Source organism: Mustelus asterias, chromosome 30 (genome assembly GCF_964213995.1).
Source record: "Mustelus asterias chromosome 30, sMusAst1.hap1.1, whole genome shotgun sequence".
NCBI classification, from domain to species: Eukaryota; Metazoa; Chordata; class Chondrichthyes; order Carcharhiniformes; family Triakidae; genus Mustelus; species Mustelus asterias.
Genome location: NC_135830.1, coordinates 444,350 through 466,302, shown reverse-complemented (window position 1 = coordinate 466,302; position 21,953 = coordinate 444,350). Strand labels below are relative to the sequence as shown.

At 46.9% G+C, this 21,953-nt stretch overlaps 1 protein-coding gene across 1 annotated transcript in view; it reads left to right on the top strand.

Annotated features, from left to right (window-relative positions):
* The first annotated feature begins 1,251 nt into the window (after positions 1-1,251).
* Positions 1,252-21,953, top strand: part of LOC144480955 (uncharacterized) — a 35,620-nt gene continuing 14,918 nt past the window's right edge. The window contains exons 1-3 of the mRNA XM_078200570.1: positions 1,252-1,305; positions 3,102-3,253; positions 9,767-10,040. Coding sequence (XP_078056696.1) covers positions 3,148-3,253; positions 9,767-10,040 — 380 coding nt within the window. The 5' untranslated portion in view covers positions 1,252-1,305; positions 3,102-3,147. The remainder of the gene's footprint in view (positions 1,306-3,101; positions 3,254-9,766; positions 10,041-21,953) is intronic.

Below are 21,953 nucleotides of genomic sequence, written 5' to 3'. Positions count from 1 at the left end.
AACCCGCACATCTTTGGACTGTGGGAGGAAACCGGAGCACCCGGAGGAAACCCACGCAGACACGAGGAGAATGTGCAAACTCCACACAGACAGTGACCCAAGCCAGGAATCGAACCCAGGACCCTGGAGCTGTGAAGCAGCAGTGCTAACCACTGTGCTACCGTGCCGCCGTTTCCTGCCACACTCCAAAGATGTGCGGGTTAGGTTGATTAGCTAGGCTAAATTGACCTTTAGGGTCAGGGGAATTAGCAGGATAAATACGTTGAGTTACAGGGATACAGCCTGGGTGGGATTGTTATCAGTGCAGACTCAATGGGCCAAATGGCCTCCTTCTGCACGGCGGTGATTCTATGATTCTATTCTATGAAACAGATCCTTCAGCCAAACTCCTCTATGCCAACCAGGTTTCCCAAACTGAATGCATCCCATTTGCCTGCATTTGGCCCATATCCCTCTAAACCTTTCCCTATCTATGTACCTGTCCAAACATCTTTTAAATGTTATAATTGTACCCACCTCTACCACCTCCTCTGGCAGCTCATTCCATACACACATCACCCTGTATGAAAATGTTGCGCCCCAGGTCCCTTTTAAATCTTTCCCCTCTCACCTTAAACCTGTGCCCTCTAGTTTTCTCCCCTACCCTGGGGAGCATACCTTGGCTGTTCCATCAGCTAGTACTCCAGGTACTTTTAGAAACCTTTGGGGCAGTACAGTGGCACAGTGGTTAGCAATGCTGCCTCACAGTGCCAGGGATCCAGGTTCAATTCCAGCCTCAGGTGACTGTCTGTGGAGTTTGTAGGTTCTCCCCATGTCTGTGTGGGTTTCCTCCGGGTTGACTGGTTTCCTCCCACAGTCCAAAAATGTGCAGATTAGCCAGATTGACCATGATAAATTGACCCTTAATGCCAAGGGGATTATCAGGGTGAATACACGCGGTTAGGGCCTACATGGGATTGTAGGCTTTGCAGGCTCAATGGGCCAAATGGTCTCCTTCTGCACTGCAGGGATTTTATACCCCTCCTAATTTTCTAAACCTCCATAAGGTCAGCCTTTGATTGGACCCTTTCCTTCTCCCTCTATCATTGCAATCTGATTGGTCATGAACTTTTTGGAGTCTTTCTATAAGAAAGATCTGATTGGCTGTCAGGCAATTGGCATCTCTCTATGATTGAATCTGATTGGCCAGTAACTGATTGGAGTCTCTCTATAAATGAGTGTCCAGCACAGCTGTGTTTTCTTTATTTGTAGGGGTTTCAAGAGGACCTGGAGTGCTGGTTGACGATAGGATAAACCTCAGACTCAGTAAGTTGTATTTTATTCATTTTTCTCTTGTTATTTCACATATTAATCGGCAACCCAACTGGTTTGAGTTGAATCTGGCAAAGGTTCTTGAGTGTTGATTGCAATGAATTGATTTGTTACTAGTGTCACAAGTAGGCTTACATTAGCACTGCATGAAGTTATGTTTAGGTACAGTGAGGGAGAATTTAACATGTCCAATGCACCTAGCCAGCGTATCTTTCAGACTGTGTAAAGAGACTGGAGGAAACTCTGCAGACTCCACACAGACAGTGACCCAAGCTGGGCATTGAACCTGGGTCCCTGGCACTGAAGCGGCAGTGCTCGCCACCGTGCTGCCAATAACTCCTAATTCCAATTAGATCGTGGCATTAAGATTTTCTTCAAGATGGAGTGGATTTTTAATTTTTTGTTTTCTGGTTCAGATTTTGAATACACTTACAAGGAGGAGTAGGCCATTCTGCCATTCATTGAATAGTTGGTGTTGATTAGCTCAGTTGGCTGGATGGCTAGTTTGTGATGTAGAATAACACCAGCAGTGTGGGTTCAATTCCTGTGCTGGCTGAGATTATTCTTGAAGGCCTGCCTTACCCCCTTGGTTGAGGTGTGGTGATCCTCGGGTTAAAATTGCCAGCAGTCAGTTCTCCCTCTCTTCTCGCGGCCGCCCTCCCCCCCCCCCCCCCCCCTTCAAAGGAGAGAGCAGCCTATGGTGACTTTACCTTTGCTGTTGGGTGGCACAGTGGTTAGCACTGCTGCCTCGTAGTGTCAGGAACCCGGGTTCAATTCCAGCCTCGGGTCACTGTCTATGTGGCATTTGCATGTTCCTGCCTTGCCTATGTGGGTTTCCTCCGGGTGCTCCAGTTTCCTCCCACAGTCCAAAGATGTGTGGGTTAGGTGGATTGGCCATGCAAAAATTACCCTTTAGTGTCAAGGGGACTAGCTAAGGTAAATGCATGGGGCTAGGGACTGGGTGGGATTGTGGTCGGTGCAGACTTGATGGGCCGAATGGCCTCCTGCTCTACATTTTTCTATGATCCTCAAATTCAATATCCTGTTTTTTTCCCCACTTGTCCCTTCTCTGAAATATCATTTTAGCTCCCAGAGTTGTATCTAATTTCTTCTTGAAATCACACAATGTTTTGGCCTCAATGCACCCCAGATATAACTCTCTCCCATCAGAGAAAGATACAAAAGTTTGCGGACACGTATCAAGCGCTTCAAGAACAGCTTCTTCCCTGCTGTCATTAGATTTTTGAATGGCCCCAAGTTGTTCTTTCTCTACACTCTCTCTAGCTATGACTGTAACAACATTCTGCACCCTCTCCTTTCCTTCTCCCCTATGTTCTCTGTGTAAGAAACAATACTTTTTTTCACTGTATCCCAATACGTTTGACAATAAATCAAACTTTTAAAAAACTACTTTCTGTGGTGAATTCCATACATTCGCCACTCTCTGGATGAGGAAATTTTTCCTCCCCTCGGTTCTAAACGCTTTACCCCTTACCCTCAAACTATAACCTGAAGTTCTGGACCCCCCACCCCCAAACCCTGCTAATTCTCCCTCCGTGTACATGAACAGGTGCCAGAATGTGACGACCAGGGGAATCTGTGACCACATTGCAGTGTTGATTTAAGCCTACTTGTGACGCTAATGAATAAGCGCTTAAACTTTTAAGTTTGATGACCAGGAATGCATACAATTTATAGTCCTCAGTTTCATTTTTAGTCGTGTCTTGTATTTACTGATTATGGTGTTCTCGACCTGGTTGACGTTAAAGTGCTGCTTGTTTGCAATACAGGTTAGATGAAAACACCAGCCAGTAACAGTGAGGGGAGTGCCTTCAAATGCCGAATTCCACCAAACTGAGTTTGCCATTAACACCTTTGAAGTGTGGAGTGCCAATGGTGATTCTTCGTCCCATAGTTCATCAGGAAGAGTCTAATCGGTCAGGTATGGATTTGTATCAGTTGCCTACTCAATGGATCTTTGAGCACCAGTTACTTGTTAAAAAATCTGTACAGTGCAGTAGGAGGCCATTTGGCACATCAAGTGCGCACTGAAAATGATCCCACCTGGGCGCTAATCCTGTGACCCTACATATTTACCCTGCTAGTCCCCCTGACAGTAAGGGGCAATTTGGTTTGGCTAGGCCATCTAACTGACACATCATACTAGTGAGGGAGGGCGGGCATGGTGGCACTGCTGCCTCACAGCGCCAAGGATCCGGTTCAATTCCCAACTTGGGTGGCTGTCTGTGTAGAGTTTACAGGCTCTCTGCGTGGGTTTTCTCCCACAGTCTGAAGAGGTGTGGTTAGGTGGATTGGCCATGCTCAATTGACCCTAGTGGTGGACCATGTCTATAGAACATAGAACATAGAAAGCCACAGCACAAACAGGCCCTTCGGCCCACAAGTTGCGCCGATCACATCCCCACCTCTAGGCCTATCTATAGCCCTCAATCCCATTAAATCCCATGTACTCATCCAGAAGTCTCTTAAAAGACCCCAACGAGTTTGCCTCCACCACCACCGACGTCAGCCGATTCCACTCACCCACCACCCTCTGAGTGAAAAACTTACCCCTGACATCTCCTTTGTACCTACCCCCCAGCACCTTAAACCTGTGTCCTCTCGTAGCAACCATTTCAGCCCTTGGAAATAGCCTCTGAGAGTCTACCCTATCCAGACCTCTCAACATCTTGTAAACCTCTATCAGGTCACCTCTCATCCTTCGTCTCTCCAGGGAGAAGAGACCAAGCTCCCTCAACCTATCCTCATAAGGCATGCCCCCCAATCCAGGCAACATCCTTGTAAATCTCCTCTGCACCCTTTCAATGGCTTCAACATCTTTCCTGTAATGAGGTGACCAGAACTGCGCGCAGTACTCCAAGTGGGGTCTAACCAGGGTCCTATAAAGCTGCAGCATTATCTCCCGACTCCTAAACTCAATCCCTCGATTAATGAAGGCCAGTACGCCGTACGCCTTCTTGACCGCATCCTCCACCTGCGAGGCCGATTTAAGAGTCCTATGGACCCGGACCCCAAGGTCCTTCTGATCCTCTACACTGCTAAGAATGGTACCCTTCATATTATACTGCTGCTTCATCCCATTGGATCTGCCAAAATGGATCACCACACACTTATCCGGGTTGAAGTCCATCTGCCACTTCTCCGCCCAGTCTTGCATTCTATCTATGTCTCGCTGCAACTTCTGACATCCCTCCAAACTATCCACAACACCACCTACCTTGGTGTCGTCAGCAAACTTACCAACCCATCCCTCCACTTCCTCATCCAGGTCATTTATGAAAATGACAAACAGCAAGGGTCCCAGAACAGATCCCTGGGGCACTCCACTGGTCACTGACCTCCATGCAGAGAAAGACCCCTCCACAGCCACTCTCTGCCTTCTGCAGGCAAGCCAGTTCTGGATCCACAAGGCAACAGCCCCTTGGATCCCATGCCCTCTCACTTTCTCAAGAAGTCTTGCATGGGGGACCTTATCGAACGCCTTGCTGAAGTCCATATAGACCACATCCACCGCTCTTCCTTCGTCAATGTGTTTGGTCACATTTTCAAAGAACTCAACCAGGCTCGAAAGGCACGACCTGCCCTTGACAAAGCCGTGCTGACTACTTTTGATCATACTAAACTTCTCTAGATGATCATAAATCCTGTCTCTCAGGATCCTCTCCATCAACTTACCAACCACTGAGGTTAGACTCACCGGTCGGTAATTTCCCGGGCTGTCCCTGTTCCCTTTCTTGAATATAGGGACCACATCTGCAATCCTCCAATCCTCCGGAACCTCTCCCGTCTCCATCGACGATGCAAAGATCATCGCCAAAGGCTCCGCAATCTCCTCCCTCGCCTCCCACAGTAACCTGGGGTACATCCCATCCGGTCCCGGCGACTTACCAACCTTGATGCCATTCAATAGTTCCAACACATCCTCTTTCTTTATGTCCACATGCTCGATCCTTTCTGTCCACCGCACACCAGCAGTACAACCACCCAGATCCCTTTCCACCGTGAATACCGAGGTAAAGTATTCATTAAGCAGCTCCGCCATTTCTAACGGTTCCGCACAAACTTTTCTCCCTTCACCTTTTAAGGGTCCTATGCCTTCACATCTCATCCTTTTACTCTTGACATATTTGTAGAAAGCCTTGGGATTCTCCTTAATCTTACCCGCCAAGGCCTTCTCATGACCCCTTCTCGCTCTCCTAATTTCCTTCTTAAGCTCCTTCCTACATCCCGTATACTCCTCTAAATCCTTAACACCTCCTAGCTCTCTGAACCTTCTGTACGCCTCTCTTTTCTTATTCACCAGGTTCATCACAACCTTCGTGCACCACGGTTCCCGTACCCTACCAACACCCCCCTGTCTCATCGGAACGTTGTCATGCAGAGCTCCAGACAAACATTCCTTGAAAATCCTCCACTTTCCTTCGGTACTTTTCCCCAAGAATGCCTCCTTCCAATTTACCCGTCTAATTTCCTCCCTGATGACACTGTATTTCCCTTTACTCCAGAGAAACACTTTCCTAGCCTGCCTGATCCTATCTCTTTCCAATGCTATCGTGAAGGAGATAGAATTATGATCGCTATCCCCAAGATGCTCACCCACCGAGAGATCCTCCACCTGTCCAGGTTCATTAGCCAGCACCAGATCAAGTACAGCCTCTCCTCTAGTAGGCTTATCCACATACTGTGTCAGGAAACTCTCCTGGACACACCTAACAAACTCCTCTCCATCCAAACCCCTAGCCCTAGGGATATTCCAATCTATGTTTGGGAAATTAAAATCTCCCATCATGACAACTCTGTTATTCCTACATCTCTCCAGGATCTGTTTCCCCATCTGCTCCTCAACATCTCTGTTACTATTGGGCGGCCTATAGAAAACACCCAGCAACGTTACCGACCCCTTCCTGTTCCTAACCTCCACCCACAGAGACTCCGTAGTCAATCCCTCCACGGCGTCCACCTTCTCTACAGCCGTGACACTATCCCTGATCAACAGTGCCACTCCCCCCCCCCTCTCTTGCCTCCCTCCCTGTCCTTCCTGAAACATCTAAAACCCGGCACCTGAAGCACCCAGTCCTGTCCCTGAGACATCCAAGTCTCCGTAATGGCCACCACATCACAATTCGAAGCAGCAATCCACGCTCTAAGCTCATCCACTTTATTCACTACACTCCTGGCATTAAAATAGACACATCTCAGACCTTCAGCCTGAGCACTTCCCTTCTCCATCACTCGTCTAACCTCCCTCTTACCCTGTTTACATTCCTTATCTATTTGCGAGCTAACCTCCTCGCTCTCAGTCCCCTCATTTCGATTCCCTCCCCCCAACCTTTCTAGTTTAAAGTCTCTCCAGTAGCCTTAGCCAACCTTCCCGCCAGGATATTGGTCCCCCTGGGATTCAAGTGCCACCCGTCTTTTTTAAACGGGTCACACCTGCCCCTAAAGAGGTCCCAATGATCCAAGTACCCAAATCCTTGTCCCTTGCTCCAGTCCCTCAGCCACGCATTCATTCTCCACCGATTCCTGTTCTCACTCTCCCGCGGCACAGGCAGCAATCCCGAGATTACTACCTTTGCATTCCTCTTTCTCAGCTGTCTACCTAACTCCCTATATTCTTTTTTCATGACCCCTTCCCTCTTCCTACCTATGTCAGCAGTACCTATATGCATCACGACCTTCGGCTCCTCTCCCTCCCCCTTCAGGATTTCTGGGACTCGACCAGAGACATCCCGGACCCCTGCACCAGGGAGACAAACCACCATCCGAGAGTCCCGTCTGTGTCCGCAAAAACGCCTATCTGACCCCCTCACCGTAGAGTCCCCAATTAGCACTACCCTCCTTTCCTTACCCTTTTGCACTACTGGGCCAGGCTCAGCTCCAGAGACACTGCCACCGCTGCTTCCCCCAGGTGGGCTGTCCACCCCAGTAGTACTCAGACAGGAGTACTTATTATTAAGGGGCACATCCACCGGGGTGCTCACCATCAACTGAGCTTTCTCCTTCCTCACTGTTACCCAGTTACCCTCCTCCCGTGGTCCCGGTGTGACCACCTGCTGATAGCTCCTGTCAATGACCTCCTCACTATCCCTAACCCGGCGAAGGTCCTCGAGCTGCAATTCCAGTTCCCTAACATGGTCCCTTAGGAACCGCAGCTCAACACACCCAGCACAGATATGGTCGTCCGGGAGGCTAGGAGCCTCCAGGACCTCCCACATCCTACATTGGGAACAACATACTGGCCTCACACTCATAATTGCCCCTTTAAACACACAGGGAAAAAAAAAGTGAATGAAAATTTTAAACTTACCTTTCCTCCTCCTGTTTTCTCCAAAGCCCTGCTCTCACTGGGTCTTTTTTTTTAGGTTAGAGGAGGAGGGAGGGTGGGATACTCTACAAGTGTAGAGTATCGGGATTCCCCTCTGTTCCAATTTATTGTGGAAAAAAAAAATCTATCTCTCCCAGACCTCCCTGCGCGACCACTTCCGGGTTTAGATATTTTTAAAGAAAAAACCCGCGAAAAAGTAAGTTAAAAATAACAGCGCTTACCCGCAGCACTCCTCTCGCGAATCTCTCCCTCTCTGCTGCACTTCCAAGACGCAATGAGTCTATGTTTTGTGTCTTAGGCTGCACTCCCTTTTTGTTTTCCTAAAGAACCTTTTATTGATGTTTTGTTTGCACTTCAGTCCCACGCTCCTGATCTACGGACACCCGGTGCAGAGAGGGGAGGGTCGGGATGGCGACCTCCTCGTGAACCTGCTCCTGGGCCTGGCGAAACGCGCCATTTACCAGTCCAGGCAGCGGGCGATCGAGGGGGTTATCCATCCTGACTGTCTGCCCCTCTACCGTGGCTACGTTCGTGGCCGGGTGTCCCTGGAGAGGGAGCATGCGGTGTCCACGGGTGCGGTTAACGCCTTCCGCACCCGTTGGGCACCGCAGGGGTTGGGGTGCGTTATCGACCCTGACAATCACATTTTAATTTGATATTTTTAAGTTTCCTTTGTACTTTGATTTCTGTTCGGGCCGTTTCCCCCCTCCTTTTGGGGAGCTGCCCCTTTTACTTTGTCCTAACTTAATCTGAGTTTGTTTATTTGGTTTGCCCTAAAAAGAGGTCAAGGGGACTAGCAAGGGTAAATGCATGGGGTTATGGGGATAGGGCCTGGTGGGATTGTGGTTGGTGCAGACTCTCGGCTGAATGGCCTCCTTCTGCATTGTGGAGATTCTAGGATTCTGATCTTTGGCTTCCTGTCTCCAGTGGACTCCTATTTTTTTGGTCAAAATTTGCCATGACAGTCTTCTGCCTTCATTAATTTTGGGCACCTTGGTTATGTACTTGGTTTGTGCTCAGGTTCTAAAATTTGCCATGCCGCCAGTGGAGGATACGTAGAAACTAGAAGCAGGAGTAGGTCCTTCGAGCCTGCACTGACATTAATTTTGATTATGGCTGATCATTGAGTTCAGTACCATGATCCCCCATATTCATTAGCCCCAAGAGTTGTATCTAATTTCTTCTTGAAATCAGACAACGTTTGGGCCTTAACTACTTTCTGTAGTACAGTAAGAACATAGAACATTACAGCGCAGTACAGGCCCTTCGGCCCTCGATGTTGCGCCGACCAGTGGTACCAATCTAAAGCCCCTCTAATCTACACTATTCCAATATCATCCATATCCAATAACCACTTGAACGCTCTCGACGTTGCTGAGTCCACCACTGTTGCAGGCAGGGCATTCCACGCCCTTACTACTGAGTAAAGAACCTACCTCTAACATCTGTCCTATATCTCTCACCCCTCAATTTAAAGCTATGTCCCCTCGTGCTAGCCAACACCATCTGAGGAAAAAGGCTCTCACTATCCACCCTATCTAATCCTCTGAAGTCTCCACACCAGGCTAAAATCCAACAGGTCTATTTGGTATCGCGAGCTTTCCGAGTGCAACTCCATCAGGTGAGTATAGTAGTCCCCCTGACACTAAGGGGCAATTTATCATGGTCAATCCACCTAACCCCCACACCTTTGTAGTGTGGGAGGAAATTATTGTACCCGGAGGAAACCCTTGCAGACACTGGGGGAATGTGCAAACTCCATGCAGTCACCCAGGTCCCTGGAGCTATAAGGCAGCAGCTCGAGCCACTGTGCGCACTTAGAATTTAATAAGTTTCTGAGATACCCTCCTCACAGAATTTCCAGTGAATACAATCCTAACCGACCATGGTCTCTCCATGTATGACAGACCTGCGATCCCAGGAATCAACCTGGCTCACCCAGACCCTTCTGAGTCCTGTGGAGCCTTGCTCATTACCCAGGTTGCACATTCTTCTTTCTTGGTGACTGTGGACTCAATGCAGGGACTTGTTGGGGGATGGCTGCTAAAAGCTCTTGCACTCTTCAGGGTTTGAGTCATTAATAGCTGAAATGTTTCCTCTTTGCAACAGACTGCAGAGTTACTGAAAACCAGACTACACCTCCAGCCAGGAGACCATCCACAGACCTGAGACCCAACATGGCTGAAATCCCAGCTACACCTCCAGCCAGGAGACCATCCACAGGCCCGAGACCCAACATGGCTGAAATCCCAGCTACACCTCCAGCCAGGAGACCATCCACAGGCCCGAGACCCAACATGGCTGAAATTCCACCTACACCTTCAGCCAGGAGACCAGCACTGGTCGCTCAGACACCCCTGATGGAGAATGCTTCTCAGTCCTTGTGAGTACGAAGAACAGCACAGGAACAGGTCCTTCAGCCCACTAAACCTGTGCTGATCATGTTGTCCTATCTAGACCATCTGCCTCTATCCCTCTATGCCCTGCTTGTTCATCTACCTACCAAGATAAGTCTTAAATGTCACTTAACGTATCTGCCTCAACCATCTCACTTGGCAGTGCTTTCCAGGCCACCACCACCATATCTCTACTGAACTTGCCTTGAACTTGTGCCTCCTTGTGATTGTCATTTCTGCCCTGGGAAAAAGCTTCCAACTGCTCACCTTATCTATCCCCCTCATAATTTTTTATAAATTTCTACCAAGTCCCCCCTCAACCTTCATATTTCCAGGGAGAACAATCTCTCCTCATAGCTAAGACCCTCCATACCAGGCAACATTCCTGGTAAACCTCTTCTGTCCTCTCTCTCCCAAGCCTCCATGTCCTTCTGGTAGTGTGGCCAGGATTGATTTGATTGATTTTGGTCACATGTATTAGTATACAGTGAAAGTATTGTTTCTTGCATACTGTACATAAAGTACATGGGGGAAGAAGGAAAGATCAGGGTGCAGAATGTAGTGTTAGTCATAGTTGGGTGCAGAGAAAGATCAACTTAATGTGAGGCAGGTCCATTCAAAAGCCTAATGGCAGCAAGGAAAAAGCTGTCTGAGTTGGTTGGTATGTGATCTCAGACTTTTGTATCTTTTTCCCGACGAAAGAAAGTGGAAGAGAGAATGTCTGGGGTGCGTGGGGAGCTTATTTATGCTGGCTACTTTTCCGAGACGGTGGGAAGAATGGATGGGAGGCTGGTTTGAGTGAAGGACTGGGCTACATTCATGACCCTTTGTAGTTTCTTGTGGTCTTGGACAGAGCAGGGGTAATACCAAACTGTGATGCAATCAGAAAGAATGCTTTCAATGGTGCATCTGTAGAAGTTAGTTGTTGCAGACATGCCAAATTTGCTTAGTTTCTTGAAAGTAGAGGCATTGGGCTTCCTTGCATAAACATGGAGGGACCAGGATAGGTTGTTGGTGATCTAGACACCTTAAAAACGTGAAGCTCTCGACCATTTCTACTTCGCCCCTGTTGCTGTAGATAGGGGCATGCCCTCCACTATGCTTCCTGAAGTCGATGACTATCTCCTTCATTTTGTTGGCATTGTGGGAGAGATTATTGTTGCACTAGTTCACCAGATTCTCTATCTCTTTCCTGTACTCTGTCTCGTCTTTGTCATTGTTTGAGATCCAACCCACTATGGTGGGTCGTCATCAAACTTGAAAATGGACAAAGTATTCCAAATGCGGCCTAACCAGCATTTTAATGTAGTACATGAGAGATGGGAGCAGGAGTGGCCCACACTGCCTGTTCGGCATTGTAGCTGATCTTTGGGCTTCGACACTGTTCTTGCCCACTCCCCATCTCCCTTTAATTTGTGTCCCATCTGGGAAAATGTGTCCAAGCACTTCCACAACAGTGAGGTCAAGAATTCCAAATATTGGCAACCCTTTCAAGTGGAGAAATTTCTCCTCTCGGTCAAAACCATCAGCCCCTTGTCCCGAGACTGTGCCCTCATTGTTTCTGACTCCCGAGACCTGTGGAACTGACCTTCCTGCCCACCCTACCGAGTGTTTCCACAAGTCCTGAAGCCGATTTATTCAGTGTCCATAGAACCATAGAAAATTACAGCTCAGAAACAGGCCTTTTGGCCCTTCTTGTCTGTGCCGAACCATTTTATGCCTAGTCCCACTGACCTGCACTTGGACCATATCCCTCCACACCCCTCTCATCCATGAACCCGTCCAAGTTTTTCTTAAATGTTAAAAGTGACCCCACATTTACCACTTTATCCGGCAGCTCATTCCACACTCCCACCACTCTCTGCGTGAAGAAGCCCCCCCTAATATTCCCTTTAAACTTTTCTCCTTTCACCCTTAACCCATGCCCTCTGGTTTTTTTCTCCCCTAGCCTCAGCGGACAAAGCCTGCTTGCATTCACTCTATCTTTCCCCATCAGAATCTTATACACCTCTATCAAATCTCCCCTCAATCTTCTACGCTCCAGGGAATAAAGTCCCAACCTATTCAATCTCTCTCTGTAACTCAGCTTCTCAAGTCCCGGCAACATCCTTGTGAACCTTCTCTGCACTCTTTCAATCTTATTTACATCCTTCCTGTAACTAGGTGACCAAAACTGTACACAATACTCCAAAATTGTCAAATGACAAGACAGTCACCTCATCCCGGAGCCCAGTCTCGTGAACCATTCGCTGTGCCTGCATTGTAAGCATCGGGTTTAAATGTGGGGATCAAAACTGTGCACTGTATTCCCGATGTGGGGTCTATGAAACCCCATCTCTCTCTCCGCCTTGGGTTAGTGGTCACCCATTCAGCCTTTGAACCTGATCTGATTTGATTTATTATTGTCACATGTATTTGGATGGAGTGAAAAAGTTGTTTCTTGCACACTATACAGACAAAGCATACCGTTCATAGTGTGCATAGGGGGGAAGGAATGGAGAGGGTGCAGAATGTAGTGTTACATAGAATCCCTACAGTGCTGATGGAGGCCATTTGGCCCATCGAGTCTGCACTGACCACAATCCCACCCAGGCCCGATTCCCATAACCCCACGTATTTATCCAGCTAACACTGCTGCCCCCCTCCCCGGGAGAATGCAAGCTCCACACTGACATTAACCTGAGGCTGCAATTGAACCCAGGTCCATGGTGCTGTGAGGCAGCAGTGCTAACCACTGTCACCCCCAATTATAGTTGCAGAAAGGGTGTAGAGAAAGGTCAACTTCATGCAAGATAGGTCCATTCAAAAGTCTGATAGCAGCAGGGAAAAAGCTGTTTTTGATTCAGTTAGTACGTGAACTCTGACTTTATCTTCTGTTGGAAGAAGGTCCAGGGTGCATAGGGTCTCTGATTATGCTGGCTGCTTTTCTGAGAAAGCAGGAAGTGCAGACAGTCGATGGTTGGGGGGTGGTTTGTGTGATGGACTGGGCTGTGTTCATGACCCCTTGCAGTTTCTTGCAGTCTTGGACAGAGTGGGAGCCATATCAACCTGTGATACAACCAGAAAGAATGCTTTCCATGGTGTATCTGTGAAAATTGAGTCAGAATGGACATGTTGAACTTTCTGCTGACAGAGGTGTTTATGGGTTGTTTAACTGTCAGGTTGGTGTGAAGGGACCAGGACATGTTGTTATCTGGGCATGGTCAGGCTCAGGAGGATCCTCGCCTTCCTGACCAGGATATCCCTACTGGTATAGTCATACAGCATAGAAAAAGGCCCATCAGCCCATCCACTCTGTGCAGATCAAAGACAAGCCATGCAACAGTTCTAATCCCATTTTCCAGCACTTGGGGCCTTAGCCGTGTCATTGTAAATACACATCTAAATACTTCCTAAATGTTAAAAGGGTCTCTGCCTCCACCACCACCCTTTCAGGCACTGAGTCCCACCACCCTTTTTTATTTAAAAAATATTTCCCCTCATCCCTTCTCAACCCCCTGCCCCTTGCAGTGAATCTATGCCCCCTGGATGTGATCCCTCCAAAAAGGAAAAGTTTCTTCCTGTCTATTTAAGCCCCTTGTCTTTCTACATCTCCATCTTGTCCCATCTCAGTCTCCTCTGCTCCAAGGAAAACAATCTATCCAATCTCTCTTATAATTCAAACTCTCCAGATCTACCAACATCCTGGTTAATCTTCATAAGATATAGGAGCAGAATTAGGCCATTCGGTCCATCAAGTCTGCTCCGCCATTCGATCATGGCCGATATGCTCCTCATCCCTATTTTCCTGCCTTCTCCCCATAAACTTTCAACCCATTACCAGTGAAAAATCTGTCTAACGCCTCCTTAAATTTACTCACTGTCCCAGCATCCACCGCACTTTGGGGTAGCGATATCCACAGATTCAGAACCCTTTGGGAGAATTAGTTTCTCCTCAACTCTGTTTTAAATTTGCTACCCCTTATCCTAAGACTATGACCTCTCGTCCAAGAATGCCCCACAAGAGGAAGCATCTGCTCCACATCTACTTTATCCATACCTTTCATCATCTTGTATACCTCAATTTGATCTCCCCTCATTCTTCTAAACTCCAGAGCCCAGTCTCGTGAACCCTCTGCACTCTTTCCAATGTGGTCATAACCCTCCTATAATATGGATTCCAGAACTGCACACTATACTCTAGCTGTGGCCTAATCAATGTCTTGTATATTTCTCCCTGCTCTTCAACTCTATGCCTTGGCCAAAAAGGGCAAGTATACCATATGGCTTATTAACCACTTTATCCACCTGCCCTGCTACCTTAAGGGACCACTGTACATGCATACCAAGGTCCATCTGATCCTCGGATCTTGCCAGGGTCCTGCTGTTCATGTTTACCTTGTTTGTCCTGCCCAAGCACATCACCTCACATTGATCTGGATTGAATTTCATTTGCCACTGATCAGCCTTTCTAACCAGCTCGTCTATATCCTCCTGTAATCTCGGGCTATCTTCCTCCTTAACCCCCACAAATTGTTGTATCATCCACAAACTTGCTGACCAACCTTTCTACATTCTACATTTGATTTATCATTGTCACATGCATTGGGATGCATTCATATAAACCACAAACAGCAAGGGCCCCAAAACTGATCCTTGTGGGACCCCACTGGACACAATCTTCCAGACTGAAAATCACCCCTTGGCCAGCACCCTCTGCTTCCTGCCACCCAGCCAATTCTGGATCCAATTTGCCAAATTTCCTTGCATCTCGGGCCCTTATCTTTGCTATCAGTCTCCCATGTGGGATCTTAAAAGTCTTGCTGAAGTCCACATGTTAAAGTGCTAAATTGTAATGACTGAGGTTTAGTGCAGCGTTTCAAAAGAAAACATGAATAATGAACCAGAAGTTCTGAGAAATATGATGGAGGAGCTGGTGGAAATCAGCATGATGTGGAGATGTTGGCGTTGGACTGGGGTGAACACAGTAAGAAGTTTAACAAGACCAGGTTAAAGTCCAACAGGCTTATTTGGTAGCAAAAGCCACACAAGCTTTCGGAGCTCCAAGAAGGGGCTTGGAGCTCCGAAAGCTTGTGTGGCCTTTGCTACCAAATAAACCTGTTGGACTTTAACCTGGTCTTGTTAAACTTCTTGCGGAAATCAGCATTAGCAGAGAAGTGGTTTTGAGAAATAGGTGGGATTGAAGGTGGATATATCTCCAGTTCCTGATAATCTTCATCCCACAGTACTTTGGCCTCTGGGCAGGTTCCTACATATTGGAAGGTAACTAATGTAAGGCCACTATTCAAAAGGAAGGTAGAGAGAAAACGGAACTATAGATCAGCTGAATAGTCAATATATTTTCCCAAAGGTAGGGGAGTCTAAAACTAGAGGGCATAGGTTTAAGGGGAGAGATACAAAAGGGTCCAGAGGATGGTGAGTGTCTGGAACAAGCTGCCAGAGGTAGCAGTAGTGGCGGGTACAATTTTGTCTTTTATAAAGTATTTACAGTTACATGGGTAAGATGGGTATAGAGGATATGGGCCAAATGGGGGCAATTGGGACTAGCTTAGGGGTTTAAAAAAGGGTGTCACAGACAAGTTGGGCCGAAGAGATTTACAGCATGGAAACAGGCCCTATGGCTCTGACTCTATAGAGCAGTGAGCCTAATGTCGGTACTGGGGAAGTTGCTAGAGTCCATTATCAAGGATTTCATAACTTGTTTGGGCGGCACGGTAGCACAGTGGTTAGCACTGCTGCTTCACAGCTCCAGGGACCTGGGTTTGATTCCTGGCTCAGGTCACTGTCTGTGTGGAGTTTGCACATTCTCCTCGTGTCTGCGTGGGTTTCCTCCGGGTGCTCCGGTTTCCTCCCACAGTCCAAAGATGTGTGGGTTAAGTTGATTGGCCATGCTAAAATTGCCCCTTAGTGTCCTGGGACGCGTAGATTAGAGGATTAGCGGCCTAAAATATGTAATGATATGGGGGCAGGGCCTGGGTGGGATTGTGGTCGGTGCAGACTCGATGGGGCGAATGGCCTCCTTCTGCACTGTAGGGTTTCTATGAAGTTTGGAAGGCACTGGTACAATCAGACCGAGGTAGCATAGATTTACAAAAGGGAAATCATGCTTGACAAATCTATTGGAATTTTTGGAGGCTGTAACCAATTACTAGGGGGCACAGGTTTAAGGTGTGAGGGGCAAGGTTTAAAGGAGATGTACGAGGCAGTATTTTTACACTGAGGGTGGTGGGTGCCTGGAACTTGCTGCTGGTGGAGGCAAATACGGTAGTGACTTTTAAGGGGCACCTTGACAAATGCATGAATAGGATGGGAATAGAGGGATATGGTCCCTGGAAGGGTAGGGGGTTTTGGTTAAGTCGGGCAGCATGGTCGGTGCAGGCTTGGAGGGCCAAAGGGCTTGTTCCTGGGCTGTAATTTTCTTTGTTCTGTGTTTTGTTTGTTCTTTGTAGAGTTATGGAGGAGAACCAGTGGATGTGGTTTATTTAGACTTTCAGAAGGTGTTCAACAAGGTGTCACATAACTGACTGCTATGTAAAGTTAAAGCTCATGGGATTGCAGGTCATGTCTTGAGATGGACAGGAAGCAGAGTTGGCACAAATGGGTCTTTTTCTGATTAGCAGTCAGTGACTAAGGGATTCAGCAGGGATCTGTTAGGGCCCCAACTGTTCACATTATATATTAATATTTTGGATGAGGAAACTGAATGCATCATCTCCAAATTTGAAGTTGATACAAAATTGGGTGGTAGGGTGATCTGTGAGGAGGAGGCAGAGATGCTTCATTGTGATTTGGACAGGCTGAGTGTGTGAGCATCTGCATGGCAGATGCAGTATAATATGTATAAATGTGAGGTTATCCACTATGGTAGCAATAAGAGGAAGATAGATTGTTACTTGAATGGGTATAAATTGAGAAAGGTGGATACTCTGAGACCTTGGTGTCCTCATGCATCAGTTGCTGAAAGTAAGCGCACAGGTACAACAGGCAGTAAAGAAGGCAATGGTATGTTGGCCTTCATAGTGAGAGGATTTGAGGATAGGGATGTTTTACTGCAATTGCGATGGTAGTCATGATGTGGAGATGCCGGCATTGGACTGGGGTAAGCACAGTAAGAAGTCTCTCAACACCAGGTTAAAGTCCAACAGGTTTATTTGGTAGCTCCATCTGACTCACTCCATCTGACGAAGGGGCAGCGCTCTGAAAGCTTATGGTATTTGCTACCAAATAAACCTGTTGGACTTTAACCTGGTGTTGTGAGACTTCTTACTGTGCTTACTGCAATTGTAGTGTTCCTGAGTATTGTGTACAGTTTTGGTGTCCTTATTTGAGGAAGGATGTTTTTGCTGTAGAGCAAGTACAGCAAAGGTTTTGCAGGTCTGTCATGAGCAGACACTAAATCAGTTAAGATTATATTCACTGGAGTTCCAAAGTGAGGGGATCTCATTAAAAATTCTGACAGGCTTAGACAGGGTAGATTCTGAAAGAATGTTCCTGATGGTGGGGGAGTCCAGAACGTGGTCATAGTTTGAGGATAATGAGTAAACCTTTTATAACTGAGGTGAGGAGAAATTTCTTCACCCAAAGGGTGGTGAATGTGTGGAATTCACTGCCACAGAATGTAGTTGAGGCCAAAACATTGTGATTTTAACGGCAAATTAGATATAGCTCTTGGGACTAAAAGGATCAAGGGATGTGCTAGGTGGGGAAAGAATCAGGATATTGAATTTTATGTTCAGCCCTGACCAAAATGGTGGTGCAGGCTCGAAGGGCCGAATGACCTACTCCTTCTAGTTTCTATGTTTACTGACTGATACAAGACCCAGATTGGAGGTTGAGTGCACTGTTTACTGACACAAGGCTGAGAATCAGGAGAATGTGAGCCTGACGGGTACAGCCAGCAATGAGGAACACAGAATGTTGGCTTTTACCACAGGTTTGAGTACACGAGTAGTGAGGTCTGGTTCGGCCGTGAACAAAGAACAGTACAGCAAAGGAACAGGCCCTTCAGCCCACCAAGCCTGCGCCAACCCATGACGTCTTTCTTAACTAAAGACCTTTTGCCTCTACGCAGTCCCTATCCCTCAATTCCCATGTCCCCTCGTAATTGACATTTCTACCCTGGGAAATAGACTCTGAATATCCATTCTATCCGTGCCTGTCATAACTTTGTAAACTTCCATCAGGTCGCCCCCTCAGCTTCTGATGTTGAAGAGAAACCAAACCAAGTTTATCCAGTCTCTCTTCATAGCTAATACCCTCCAAATCGGACAACATCCTGGGGTTTTCTGTACCCTCAAGTCTTCACATCCTTCCAGTAGTATGGCGACCAGAACTCTACAGTCTTCCAAATGTGGCCGGGTACAAAGAACAATACAGCACAGGAACAGGTTCCTTCAGCCCACAGAAGTTAAGCTAACTGGCCTATAGTTACCCATCTTTTGTCTCCCTCTTTTTTTAAACAGTGATGTTGCATTTGCTGTTTTCCAATCTGTGGGAACCACTCCAGAGTCCAGCAAACTTTGGTAAATTACCACTGGTGCATTTGTTATTTCCTCTGACAGCTCTTTTAGTACCCTGGGATGCATTCCATCAGGGCCAGGAGACTTGTCTACCTTTAGCCCTGTTAGCTTGCCCAACGCTACCTCTTTCGTGATGATGAATGTTGAATGTTGCTAACATGCCTGCTTCCACCAACTCCTCTGGCAGCTTGTTCCAGGCACCCACTGCCCTCTGAAAAACTTTCCCTGCACATCTTCCTTAACCTCTCCCCTCACCTTGAACCTGTGCCCCCTTGTAATTGACACTTCCACCCTGGGGGGGGAAAGCCTCTGACTATCCACCCTGCCTATGCCCCTTATAATTTTGTAGACCTTTGTTTTCACTGGAAAGACTATCTGAGTTTATTCAACCTCTTTCATAGTCAACATCCTGGTGAACCATCTTTGCATTCTCTCCAAATTATCCATGCTCTTCACATAGTGGGTGACCAGAACTGCATGCAATATTCTAGTAAGAAGTTTAACAACACCAGGTTAAAGTCCAACAGGTTTAAATAAACCTGTTGGACTTTAACCTGGTGTTGTTAAACTTCTTACTGTGTTTACCCCAGTCCAACGCCGGCATCTCCACATCATGCAATATTCTAAACATTGCTTAAAAGTTTTGCACAGATGTAATGAAACTTGCCAACTTTTATACTTGAAACTCGGGCTGATGAAGGCAACCACCATATCCACCTCCATTGTCACTTTCAAGACCGTGGACCTGTATGGCCAGATGCCTCTGTTAATGTTCCAAGGGTTCTGCCATTTACTGTATAATTTGATCCTTCAAATTCCATCACCTTGCATTTGTCCAGGTTAAACTCCATCTGTTATTTCTCTGCCCAAGTCAGCAATTTATTGATATCGTGCTGTATCCTTCGACAACCGTCGTCACTATCTGCAACTCTGCCAATTTTTGCGTCATCTGCAAAGTTATTATCAGATGTGTCAAACCTTGGTTAGGCTGCATATGGAGTAGTGTGCGCAGTTCTGATTGCCACATTATCAGAATGATGTGGAAGCTTTGGAGAGTGTGAAGAAGGTTCACCAGGATGTTGCCGGGTCTCAAGGAGGCTGGCTGTGAGGAGAGGTTGAATAAACTGGGATTGTTTTCACTGGAAAGATGGAGGCTGAGGGGAGGCCTGATAGAGCTCTACAAAATGATGAGGCATGTGGATAGTCAGAGGCTTTTTCCCAGGGTGGAAGTGTCAATTACAAGGGGGCACAGGTTCAATGTGAGGGGGGAATTTGAGATGTAAGTTTTTGTGTGGTGGGTGGCTAGGATTTGGTGGAAGTGGGCATATTCGCAACATTCAAGAGGCATCTGGATAGGTAAATGAATAGGGAGGGAATAGAGGCACATGGAACAAGTAAGGGCAAAAGACTTTTGTTTAGCGCATCATGATCCGCACAAGCTTGGAGGGCTGAAGGGCCTGTTCCTGTGCTGTACTTTTCTTTGTTTTTTCTTCTCATTCTCTGATGTACTCAAGTTTGCATCCTCTGTCCTAGGTTACTGCTGCTTTGTCTTTCCTTTTTAATTACCATATCTCCGGTTTCCTCCACTCCAAAGGTTAGGTTGATTGGCCATGCTAAATTGCCCCTTAGTGTCAGGGGGACGAGCTAAGATAAATATGTGGGGTTATGGGAATAGGGCCTGGGTGGGATTGTTGTTGGTGCAGACTTGACGGGCTGAATGGCCTCCTTCTCCACTAGGGTTTCTATGACATCCTGCTCCATGTAATTGCTGGAATTACTCAGCTTGTATTGCCCTTAAGGGGCAGAATATATCTTCACATGGATAGATGTCGATTAATCTGGCATAGTCAGCATGAATTTAAGGGGAGATTTGATTTATTATTGTCACTTCTATTAGCATAGTGTGAAAAATATTGTTTTTTGTGCACTATAGTAACAAAGCATACCATTCAGAGAAGGAAACGAGAGGGCAGAATATAGTGTTAGTCATAACTAGAGTGTAGAGGAAAGATCTGTTTGTGTGAGGTAGGTCCATTCAAAAGTCTGATGGCAGCAGGGAAGAAAGTCAGTTGGTACATGATGAGTTATGTATCTTTTTTTTCATACTGGGAGAAGGTGGAAGAGTGTCTGGGTGTGTGGGATCCTTGATTATGCTGGCTGCTTTTCAGAGACGGCATCAATGGGTGGGGGGTTGGTTTGTGTGATGGACTGGGCTTGATTCATGATCCTTTATAGTTTCTTGCGGTCTTGTGCAGAGCAGGAGCCATACAAAGCTGCGATACAACCAGGAAGATGGTGCATCTGAAAGTTGGTGAGTTGTAGCGGACATGCCGAATATTCTTGGCCTCCTGTGAAAGAGATGTTGGTGGGCTTTCTTAACTGGAGGGACCAGGTGATCTGGGCACCTAGAAACTTGAAGCTCTTGACTGTTTCCACTTCACTGTTTATGTGGATGGGGGCATGTCCTCCACTGCTTCCTGAAGTCAATGACAATCTCCTTTGTTTTGTTGACATTGCGGGAACAATAATCTCTCCCTCACCAGTTCACTCTATTCTCTATCTCAGTCCTATTCTCTATCTCAGTCCTATTCTCTATCTCAGTCCTATTCTCTATCTCGGTCCTATACTCTATCTCGGTCCTATACTCTATCTCGGTCCTATACTCTATCTCGGTCCTATACTCTATCTCGGTCCTATACTCTATCTCGGTCCTATACTCTATCTCGGTCCTATACTCTATCTCGGTCCTATACTCTATCTCGGTCCTATACTCTATCTCGGTCCTATACTCTATCTCGGTCCTATACTCTATCTCGGTCCTATACTCTATCTCGGTCCTATACTCTATCTCGGTCCTATACTCTATCTCGGTCCTATACTCTATCTCGGTCCTATACTCTATCTCGGTCCTATACTCTATCTCGGTCCTATACTCTATCTCGGTCCTATACTCTATCTCGGTCCTATACTCTATCTCGGTCCTATACTCTATCTCGGTCCTATACTCTATCTCGGTCCTATACTCTATCTCGGTCCTATACTCTATCTCGGTCCTATACTCTATCTCGGTCCTATACTCTATCTCGGTCCTATACTCTATCTCGGTCCTATACTCTATCTCGGTCCTATACTCTATCTCGGTCCTATACTCTATCTCGGTCCTATACTCTATCTCGGTCCTATACTCTATCTCGGTCCTATACTCTATCTCGGTCCTATACTCTATCTCGGTCCTATACTCTATCTCGGTCCTATACTCTATCTCGGTCCTATACTCTATCTCGGTCCTATACTCTATCTCGGTCCTATACTCTATCTCGGTCCTATACTCTATCTCGGTCCTATACTCTATCTCGGTCCTATACTCTATCTCGGTCCTAT